The sequence below is a fragment of the Rhea pennata genome, chromosome 8 (genome assembly GCF_028389875.1).
Source record: "Rhea pennata isolate bPtePen1 chromosome 8, bPtePen1.pri, whole genome shotgun sequence".
In the NCBI taxonomy this organism is placed as follows: domain Eukaryota; kingdom Metazoa; phylum Chordata; class Aves; order Rheiformes; family Rheidae; genus Rhea; species Rhea pennata.
Window position 1 is genome coordinate 16,587,658 of NC_084670.1, and position 11,684 is coordinate 16,599,341.

General features: G+C 42.0%; 1 protein-coding gene across 1 annotated transcript; it reads right to left on the bottom strand.

Moving 5' to 3' along the window:
• Positions 1–1,290: 1,290 nt before the first annotated feature.
• On the bottom strand, positions 1,291–11,452 carry LPAR3 (lysophosphatidic acid receptor 3). Its single transcript, XM_062581592.1, has 2 exons — positions 10,639–11,452; positions 1,291–1,755 (listed from the first exon to the last, which is right to left on the bottom strand). Exons 1-2 carry the CDS (start codon positions 11,372–11,374, stop codon positions 1,406–1,408), a joined length of 1,086 nt encoding a protein of 361 aa, XP_062437576.1. The 5' UTR covers positions 11,375–11,452; the 3' UTR covers positions 1,291–1,405.
• Positions 11,453–11,684: the final 232 nt, after the last annotated feature.

Sequence of the window (11,684 nt, forward strand, 5' to 3'; positions counted from 1 at the left end):
TGAAACGGAAAGGGGGTAGTAGGGAGCTCGCTGCTTCTACAGTCAGAGAGACAGAAGCTAGGTTCTCAGAGTACCGATACATCTGTCTTCCAGTTTTAGATTAAAAGTTTAAATTCAAAAACATTACCCTAGAGCTTTAGATAGGTAGATACTCCATTAGAGCATAGTTCATAGGTCAAACTTTTAGGTTTTTTTTGCAGCTGTGGCTGCATACCACACTGAACCTGATTAGTTGCAATGCTGAAAGCCCTTCATTGCTTGCCGTCTCATGGCCCATTCCTCAAGTATCTTCTAGTAAGATCTTCCTCCAAATGACAGGTTAAATGTAGTCCAGTGGCATCCAATGGCAGGATGAAAAACTTACTCAGACCATATCCTAGAAGGTTTTTTTTTTTTTTTTAATTAATTTCTATTTTAAATAGCTTAATTGAACCTGTATATTTGATATACATAAAAATATACATAATGTATTTAAACACCCTCTAGAAGTTTATCTTTCAGAACATGGATTTGGATATCATTTCTCACTCTCACAGTAGTGTTTAAGAGGGGTAAGCATACCCTTTTTATATTACTTGGCAAGGTAAGAAATGAGTCTAGTCCATTTCCCCTCACAGTTCCACTGGTTTTCTACCCATCTACCCTCAGTGCCTGCCTACAAGACAGCAGCAAAATGTGCAATATATTTCCTTGCAGTGACTTCACCCTCTCCATGAAAGTAAAAATGCCTTTTGTGCTTTTGGTATTGTCACATATCCCGACCATTTGTGGTAGGTTTTGACACACTCGCATACACTGATATCTATTCTGGGCTTCCCATCACAGCCAAGCTTCTGGCATTGTTTAAATAAGCCAAACTACTTATTTTGAAAGCAGGAGGAAGAGAAAAGGTAAATATGGACTATTTCATGAACTTCATAAACAGAGAAAGCAAATGGGTCACAGTCCTGTCCAACCCAGTCTACAATTCTCCTCAAAATGCACAAAACCTGTTCAATGCATAAATACTCAATGAATGCCAAAACTGCACTGCAAGGCAGGTTTGTTTTTCCTGCAGGAGCTTAAGGAGGATCTCAGGGTCTCACTGGGCTGTTTACATTTTGTTTCCGTGCACAAAAAGTATCCCAAACATATTTATTCCACAGACATGAACAATTTCATGTACTTAAGAGGAAGGAAAGAAGAAAAAAAGAGAGAGCGAGAGAAAGACGGCAGCACAGAAAGTTTTCTTCCATACAATGTGCTTTCCCATCAGGCTATTATTTATAAGAACTTTTGTTAACACTGGAGTTTGGGCTCTGGGAACAAAGTGGATACATTGTTCAGTAGCTTTGCCAGTCAATCTCCTCTTACGAAACTTCTCCCTTCCCCCGTCTTTTCTCAGCCAGGTCAGTCCTTGAGTCGCTCAGGAGTTTCCTTTGTCACCAAGATCTCCTTTTCCGCAGATAGTCCCTTGAATAATGCCGTCTTCAACGTACTGCCCCGTGGTATCTGTGCTCTTGCAGAGCACTGTGGAGGGAATCCATGACGAGCGTCTGTCCTGACCCTTATCGTCAGAAGAGCAGCAAATCATTCTTCTCATGGTGCCCCACATCTCATCATCTTTGTATGAATAAATTATTGGATTCATGACAGAGTTCAACAAGGCCAGAAGAAGAAACCACCTTTTAACGTGCTGAATCCCACAGTGGGTGCAATTCAGACCGTCAAGGAGTAAAACAACCAGGCCAGGAGTCCAGCAGACAACAAAGGCACCTAGAAAGAAAGAAGGAAAAAAGACTTCAAACTGCAGGGGGATTTTGTGTGTCTGTCTGCCTGGTATATTGAGTTCATCAAGAATCTACGTAAAAAACAGAAGTAGGAGAGGACAAAAATACTAATCACAGTAGCGAAGTTAATTCCATTAGCAGGTTCTCTGACCACATAGCAGGCCAGCTTTCAGAAACGCAGGGGGAGCAAGAATCCAGCTGCAAGCAGCCATCAGCTCAGATGGAAGTGGGGAAAGGTCATCACAACAGTCATCTGACCACTGATAAACAAATAAGAACAGAACTACCACACTGAAAGTAGAAAATTCCTCTCTTTCACCTCTCTTGTGCGTGCTGAAGGGAAGATATGTGCTGGTCCACCTTTACCACTGCCACAGCACGAACCAAAGACAGACAAGACAAGTCTTTTGTCGCACTACAGCTGACTCCACAAAGCCAAATTTTATGAATTTGGGCGTACTGCCAAATTCATAAAATGAGAGTCACGTAACTTAAATATGCCCCGGCTGAAAACAGCACAGCTAACGCAGGACGCACGCCGCTGTCAGCAGCCCAGCCGCGGCCCGGCTCCCCAGCCCTGCCTCCACAGCACACTCTTGGGCCAGGTCTTCTGGGTACTTGAGACCCAACAAGTTGGGCCACCACTGTCAGGAAAGGGTCACCTGGCTTTGGGATCAGACAAGGAGATGCACCCCGCTACAGGAAGGAAAGAAAAAGTGCCTCCAAATCAGAGATTTGGAAAAGGCATCGAGGACAAAAAAATTAAGAGAAAAGAGAGGAAAAATAGATGAGTTAGTGAAGATTAACTGAAAGATGTAAAAGCAAGAAACTGAAGAACAAGACCAGAAGCAATGGGGTTCTCCTCACATTTCAGCTGCAAGGCAGGAACAACACAGCCCCTGTGAGGAAGAAGTGAGACACACGGCGAGAGCAAAAGGTAAAAGAGGCCACACAGGACAAATATGCCCCTTTCCCACCACCTGCCTCAGGACAGTGTGAAGACAGCAGGAAGAAAGCACAGAAATCACAGTTCAGAAGAAGGAAGATTAAAATCTCGTTTGCATCTTTACAGGCACCTCCTCATCAAAAGGCAAATGTACGGGCAAGCCTGGCGGGGAAGGGGAACGTCCCGACTGAAGGCAGCCCTCGGCCGCGAGCTTGGGAGGGGACCTTGCCCAGCCCCATCTGCCCTTCGGCCTCCCCACGGCACCGCCAGGCTGTCATTCTTCACCCTTGAGCCTAAGGAAAAAGTAGCCATATGCATGGTAATACTAACTTAGCACAAGCCACAATTGCTGTCTGACATACAGAAATAGAAAATTATAACTCTGCACAATAGTTATGTTGTGAATGACATACCAAGGAAATTCCAGTCATTTATAAAGGCACAGTTTCCCCTTTTCAAGCTTAAAAAATAATCAAGCTTTACATACTGAAAAAATTCTCCTGAGGGTCTTGGTATCCCTTCAACAACTTTGATAGGGAAAGCAAGTTCTGCTCATTTTCATACCACTGGTTTTCCAATATCTGATCGTACAGTAGGGTCATAGCCTGGATGATGTCAGGCAAGGCAGGAGCCAAGACCACAGCAGCACCTCACACAGTCTCATCAGCTGTGCTGTGTCTGCCTTGGTTTCCAAAGCACTGAACACTTCTCTTTTCCAGGGCTTTAATGGAAACTGTGACTGCTCAGGCCATCTGATGAGCAGGCCATAGCAATACATAAAAATGAATTCAAGTGACATAGTGAGTATTTTGATTGGGGAGTGGGAGGAAGTACCCAAGGCAAAGTACAATGGATCTTGCTGCAAAATGATATTCCTTAGTTATCCCTCTGTTACAGAAAGCTTCATAAGCAGATCAAATAAAGTTCAACTAATAGATTTACAGACTTCCAGGAAACATTGTACAGAATGGAAATGTAAGAACCATCTTCTTCAGAGGTTACATTTCTGTAACCAAGATTCCTGTGACCGTAAGTACCACAACTGGAGCTCAAGACATCTATTTTCTATGGGCAGTCTCTATACTACACACTAGTTTTGCTACCATGTGCTGAGTAAGCGGTTGCGACACTAACTCTCTTGTACCATCTACAGTGGAGAAAACACTGTACAGATTTATTGCACCAGGATACAAGACCAACCAGACAACAAGGCTACTTCTACCCGAACATCACACTAAGTACTCAAAGTGCTCTCACTAGGCACCAAGGATCACTGGCAAAGTAGCCAACATGCCAGCTTCTTGCAAAAATTAGTATGGCATATCAACCCTCCCTAGAACAAGTACAGAAAACATTTTGAGCAGTTGTATTTCTTTTACCCTGCAGCAAGGCATGTAAAGTGCTTTCATGGAAATCAAGTCTCCTTCTTTAAGGAGAAGGAAAAGCCCCAAAACTGCCTTTAACAAAAAACAGACAAACAAAACCCCAACAAAACCTCACAAACTTTGTGCAAGACAGGTCTGTGAGCTCCCAGGATATATTGTGGTCATCTTATCTGCTCATACAGGCGAAACTTTCAACAGCAAAAGCAGGGGGAGACAAGGGACATCTGCAGATCTCTGGTCCACAGAAGTGCACACAGACCTGTAACTTCCCCTTCAGAGAGGCGGCATCTGCCCATGGCTAAAGACAACTACAGGGTACATCTGTTGGCAGTTCAAAGGCTGCACAGTGCTGTTAATTTGACTCCATCAAAAATACATTTAATTGCGTACGGATACAATGCAAGTGATTCATCCCCTACTCTTAACATGGCACAGATCAAAGAAGCATGCCTCAAACTTGCAGCCTTTCTAGGATTTTACTATTTTGACCACAGAACTTCCAGAGGGAACCATGGTTAAAACAAATATAAACCTTCATCTTGGTCCTTCAGTGATTTTCTTGTTTACAGGCTTTCTACCCTGTAGAAGCTGCTCTCTCTGACAAAGCACCACATTTCAAAAAAAAAAAAAAATAATAATAATAATTTTAAAGGAATGTTTTAAAATTCTTGTAAGTGACTATATATATAGCTTGGCTGCAACATGAACCAGAAAACAGCTCTGATTTTGTACATAGTAGTAGAGGAGATCAGGAATCAAAATGCCTCAAGGTCAGTTTCAGGATTTTTCACTAAATCTAAACAGAAATTTTCTTGTAGATTATATCAATTCTACTTGAAAACGTATCCCAGTGTGCCCAGAAGCACAACTGATGCTTCAACACCATCACGCCATAAAGCTATCCACATAATCAAAGAAGCTCTCTCAGGATGCCAATGCTTGGGGAGGGCTAGGGGGAGAAGGGCAGGGAAGTGTGGTAGCTTCTGCTTGCCTTTGCCACATGTACCTCTGAATTAAAATAGTAAGTTACCAATTAAGCTATAAATTCACTTAAACTAAAAATTATCCACCTTAAAGCTGCTATTTCAGCAGGAATCTAACTGCCAAGTTCAGATGAGCTATAGCATGCACTCCACCTGAAGTCACGTACTTGCATACCTGCCAACCATGCTTCTTCAGAATTAGTTACATGCTTAGCTAGGACTATGCCACAAGATAAATCCAAGAAAGTTTAAATCCATTTTGTTAGGCTTCCATCTTCCCGTTTCAACCAGAAGATCTCCTATAATTTAGCATGCCAGAAGGAAAAAATGTGTCAGCTGCTACTCTCCTGTGATAGATCATCTTACGGGTTATGGTAGAAAGAGAAAGAAGAGGTGCCAGTTATAACAAGCTCCTATCTCTCTCCTCTTTTTGGTTTTACATCTTTCAAAGGTTTCCAGAGGTCCCTCACACAGGTCTTTGTAGATCATTCAAAACACCTTTATTCTCCCTTTAGAGAGGGTTTTTCTTGCAAGCATGCCTGTGGCCATCATCTGCTGCACAGTGCTTCCCATTTCCACAGACCCATGCCAATAAGCTTCCACCATGCTGGTTTCTTCTCCAGTGAATGAGGTGAAAAATACTCATAGTACAGTCAAACAGAAACCCCGCTTCCTCCAGCTCTAATGAAAGATGGCAAAAGAACACCATGAGAGGACAGCAATGTCTCACTGGAGGGACAGACAGCCACAGGCCAAGGTAAGACAGGAGGTGGAAGCAGAAGAGAATAGTGTGTCAACAGCACACAACTACAAGCCAGCTCCCTTCCACACACCAGAGGCGCCAACAGGGTTTAGTCCTGAACCTCCCATGATCCAGCACCAGCACGTTCATGAAAACTCTGGTGCTCAGATGCTTCATCCAGCAACAGAGCTTCCTGGAAGTCACTTTTAGTTAAGACCATATCAGATACTTATTCCAAACACTTTTAAAAGTATCAGTTGGGTCACCTAGCAACTCCTCTGGTAATTAAAAAGCCTAGATAATATGGCTATTAATCAAGTTTCAATACTTTTTGCATAATGTGTTTGAACAGCTTGGCTAGGAATGCACGTTTCAAACTGTTCTAAGAAATAAATTCCTATTCCTATAAATAAACATTTATAAGAAGTGTGCTTGAATCAAAATTTGGAGAATGAATACGAAGGTACATGCCAAGATGCAATTTCTCTGACAAGAGTTTGGGGTAGGTCTTACATCCAGTAATACACACACCAACTCTCCTTCTATGGAAACAATCTGTTTTGGCTTTGTTTCCAACTGGCAAAAAAAAAAAAAAAAAAAAAAAAAAAATCAATGTAAAAAGTTATGATATCTAAAGTAATACTCAGGCTTCCTAAGTAAATTTGCCTGGCCCAGCACACGACATTAGCAGATACTTTGCCTGAATTACACTTTAAAACAGTGTAAGAAAAAAAGAAAGAAAAAGCTAACACTGATCTTTAAATCAAGTCACATTCCCAACACTTTAAGAACAGCCCCTCTCCCCAGTAAAAAAAACAAGAATTTGAAAAGGATGGACATAGAGCTAAAAGTAGTGTTTATTTGTGTGTCTGAGGGGTGGGGGTGTTTTGTGTTTTTGTAATGCCTAAGGAAAAAAAACAAAAATGGGTGCAGCCTGCTCCAAGAAACAAGTATAATTAATTATTCTTAGAAGGATTTGTTCTAGTTCTTGGACTTAATCCTACAGACACCCATAATACATCCCAATCTCCCTGATTATGCAGACTCAAACATACAGTCATTAACAGATTTACAGCCTCTCGGTACATCTGGACACAGGGGATCACTATTTGCTATCGACTGAGGCAAAACAGAAGCCAGAGTGAGGTGATTTGCACAGATCACCTACAAGTCAAATGCCCATCTCATCTACTGAGCCACCATCCTCAAAGACATCTTCCCTCCTAATACCTCTGAAGGAAGATTTCCAGCTACCCGTGGGTCAATGTGGCCATGGCGAGCACTGACGGACTTCTGGTACAGGCTAAAGGACTGTGAGGGATTAGGCACTTGGAGGGCCAGCGACAGTGCCAGCAACCCCCCTATCAGCCGGTTGGGACTGTACTCAAGTGCGGACCACCTCTCCGCTCTGACCTGCGAGCATGAGTGGGTGGCACCAAGACCTAAGGGTTATTCCAAGCCTGAACACACTCTGACTTTGGTCTACATACCATTAAAAAATATTATTTTTTCTATTGTATTTTTATATGTATATGTGTGTGTGTGTGTATATATATATATATATGTATATATATATACACACACACACAAAAGAATTAAGACAATTATGATTTATTTGCATGTTTCTTCCCAGACAAAAGCCTGTGATTCTGCCTTGAATAGAAATGCTTTTTAAAAGCATTTTTCTTTTTGTCTCTTCCCAATGCAGCAGTTAACTACAGGCCACTGGGTGTTAATAAATCAGGGCAGGATCACATTTGGAGAAATTTAAGAGTTTTATTGCAGGGACTTTCTCCTTCCAAATGGATGGGTTTTTTTGCATGAGACCTTCAGGAGAAGTAAAAGTTTGAATCTGGTCCTCCAGATCAAGGAAGGGACAGCAACCACTGCACTGCCGCTGTGCTGTGCAAGTGGGGCAGCTGGGGAGAGACTTGGAGGGGCAAGGCTCTAGCAAGTGGACAAGCTGCTTCAGGAGGTACAGGAGGGTAAATGAGAACCTTATAACTTGCTTGAACTATCAAGTCCACTCTCCTTTCCCAAGTCAGGCACTGCAAGGTTTAACTGGTCTAAGCTTGTAAAGTATTTTCAAGTATCTCTTGGTAGAAGCTGCTGCACACTATAGCACTGTGCCTTTTTTCAAGGATTACATGGTGATTGTAAATAAATAAATAAATAAATAAAAATAAAAAAGCCAAGAACTAAATCCACCTTGAGCACAACTCAATCACTGAGAAGAGGGCTCGTATTTCAAATAAAATTGAAGTTTCCCTGGAAGCTGAATGACTTTTTTTTTTTTTTTTTTTTTTTTTTTAACTACAGACTCCAAACACATCCAGAGAACAATTCTGATTACTCAGAAATTTAAAGGGAGTTAGAGGAAAATCATTGTCTGACATAGTCAGACTTTTAAACCTAAACTATTAAGTTCACACTTCTTTTCAATTCTAGCTCTGTTTTAGAAGTTAAATGAGGTCTGATTTCTGGTCAAAGATTAAACATAAATATGTGCCAAAGACCACACGGATCAGACTGACTGAAAAAAAAAACATTAATTAAAAGAAAAATATCTAAGCTTTCTTTTTCCGTTTGTCTTAAAGGCTTCTTGTCCACCCATCTACCCTCAAAAAGGGAGCAGGTTGTATTTGCAACTTACAGTCATGCCACTCTCTATCTAGCCAAAGAAAAGACGGCAAAGCAGTCAGCTGCCTGCAGCACAGCGCACAGCAAAAAGCCCAATGCTCCTCTCTCCTGTTGGAGAAGGAGAACACAGTTCTGGACATTAATATAGCCCCCTCCCCACCACCTTTAAAGTTAGTGATCAGTTCTTAAATATATTTTTAAAAACAATAATGGCTCTTTTTAAAAAAATAATGTTACTCAGATGAAAAAGTAAAGAAAAAACTTTCTTCATATAGATTAAAAAGCAGCCCTGAGCTTGAGCTGAAGATTTGGCTCTTGCTCGGTAGAGTTATCATCTGTACATGACAAAGAGCTTCGTCACCGTGCCACTCATAGCACTGGGCTATCTCGGAGGGATGTTTTCTCCCCTTTCTCCCAGACCTCAAACCAACCTGTCAGCATATCATCATGAAGGCAAGAGTGCCTGCGACATACTGCTGCCATTACAATCACTTCACTGTTAACATAGACTAGCAAGGGATTTTATAAGGCAGAAGCACTGCACTCCAGATATCTGAAGTCCCAGATCTATCACCAAAAGGCCAGTGCTAACTAGGTTTAATTCCACTTAAGCCTAAATCACCATATTTGCAAACACTACCATGCCTCCTGCTTGTGGGAGGGTGAGAAACCCCAGAGACTTGGGAGGGAGGGAGACAGAGAAAGCTCCTGGACTGTGCAAACACCACACAGACTCTGCTAGAAGAAAATGCTCTCAGTCTCATCTCCTTACCCTGGCAACTGCTGCCTCCAGAAAAAAAGATGACAGTTTTCCCCTAGAGCTCTTCCTTCTCTTATTAGCTCCCAGAAATACAATGTTAAATACCAGCAGAAAGAAAGGGTGGCTATAAAGGCAAGTCTTAGTTATGGCACAGAGAAATCTCCATCAGCTGCTAAAGCTGGATAGTTGGGGCAATAGGATCTCAGTGTTTCAAAAAAATGCATTGCAAAACCAAGCTGCAAAACTTTTAGTCCCAGGAACACCTTCATTCTTGTCTCTGCAGGAGTCTGGCTAAACAAGATGCAGGTCAGATCTCCACATTGTACGACCCTACAGCCACCTCCCATATGCACACACGCACCCTTCCCAAGAACATCAGCTCTCATATGCTGGCCCATAGGTCACTGGAGCAATTCTCTCAGAATGGGAAAGCTATATTCATGGTTTGAAAGTCCAAAAGGGCTTTTCCACCATCTGAACCCTGCTTTGCAAGTGTCCCAGAGCTCCACCCAGTTACACCTGCAGCAAGGTGAACTAGCCACGTTTTCTGGAAGACGGGCTTCACTCACATCTTGTTCAGTTTCAAATCCTCCTGAGGAAGAATTCACCATTACCGTCCCCCTCCTCCCTCCCAGTGACCATCATCCACTCTATGCACCCTATTTTCAAGCTGAAGTTTCTCCTGTTTTAACCTCCAGTTTCTTACATTAATAAGCAGCCAAATCACAACTAGTTGATAAAAATGATCAGAGGTGCTCAAGTATTAAGAGTGTATCTAGGATGGGATGTAGGTCAGGTCTCATTTTATCATCTAGAGATCCAAGATGATACTCCATCAGCATCTGAGAGCATTTTGCACTGTGCAATCTTCATAAAAATCAAGGTGAATTCTCCCCCTGCAAAGCAAATCTCTGTCAGGACAAAGTCACAGATCCACCAGACCACCCTCACTTTTCCCAAAAGAGGCATGTTTGTAAAGGAAGAAGTTAGTACACGTAGAAACAGCCAAAAAGGAGGAGTAAAACCTATCCACAGATAGCCACAGAATCTGAGGCCTCGTGCAGATATTAAAGAAATGTTAGTTTAAGCATGTCCTGCTAAGTAGTTATGAGCCTTTACAAGCCTTTTTCCTCCAAAGATTCTGTAATTCTTTCCCCTCTCACAAATTACAGATAACTTGTGTCTTGTAACGCACATCCTACAACCAAGCAGTCTGAGTATTACTTTAGTCAACTAGTCAATACTAGTCAACTAGTACTTTACTTAGTATTTCTTTGGGGCATAACACTAGCTACATCACATAGAAAGCTAAACAACTCCAGTACTAAGTAGTTTGGGGTTATCTTAAAAAAAAAAAAAAAAAGCATTGATCGGCACCGCTGGTCTTCCACAGTATGGTCCATAGTCTCTTACCTAAGAGAGTCATGACTGTCTTCATAAGCTTCATTGGGGTCCTCCTACGGCTAATGGATCCACTAGTGTGCGATGATAAGACATTTGTTTTCCTCTGGACGTACATGTAGATTCTTATGTAAACCACCACCATAATGAAGAAAACTACAAGGTTTAAGACACTCCAGAACACCAAGTAACTTCTGCTGTAAATAGGGGCCAGGGATGAGCAGGCTGTAATGTTACAGAGGCAGTTCCAACCCAGGGTAGGAACAGCACCCATAAAAATAGCAAGGGCCCAAATTGATATAATTAAAAAGGTAACTCTCTTCTTCGTGAGATTACTGTGGATCTTCATCCGCATTATTGACATGTGCCGCTCCACAGCTATGACAAGGAGATTCACCAGAGAAGCTGTCAGGCTGGTATCCAGAAGACCCTGACGCAAAAACCAGCGGTTAACAGTTAACGTCTTAGACACTGGGCCAGTGTTGAACATCAAGAAGACATAGGCAATTCCAGCAAAAAAGTCTGCAGCAGCTAAATTGGCCAGGAGATAGTAAAAAGGAAAATGAAACCTCTTGTTTTTGATCACAGCTGCTATGACCAATGAATTTGAAACAAAAATGAAGAGGCAGAAAAATGTCCCAAAACACAAAACAACAATAAGCTTTGGGCCTGTCCACTCATCTACTGTGTCAGTGTTCGTCTTGTTATAGAAAAAGTCCATGCGTCTATCATAGTAGCATTCGTTCATCCTGGATTAAAGCCCCTGCATCCTAGGAAGGGGCAAAGGGGGAGGGAGAGGGAAAGGAAAGAACAAAGAAGGATTAAAATTAACTAACGGTCCTTGCTTGAATCACTACACCCAACCTTTTTGGGGGGAGGTAGGGGAAGGTCATGAGAAAGGATATATTTGGAAGCCTCAAAGAAAAGTTCATATTGTACAGAGTTAATGCAGAAGGAAGTATTCTGCCTCTGTAAGGACTGCAACACATGATGCCTTGATGAACTTAGAATTTTCAAAAGACTTACCCACTTAAAAACCCCCAAACCCTTTGTACCAG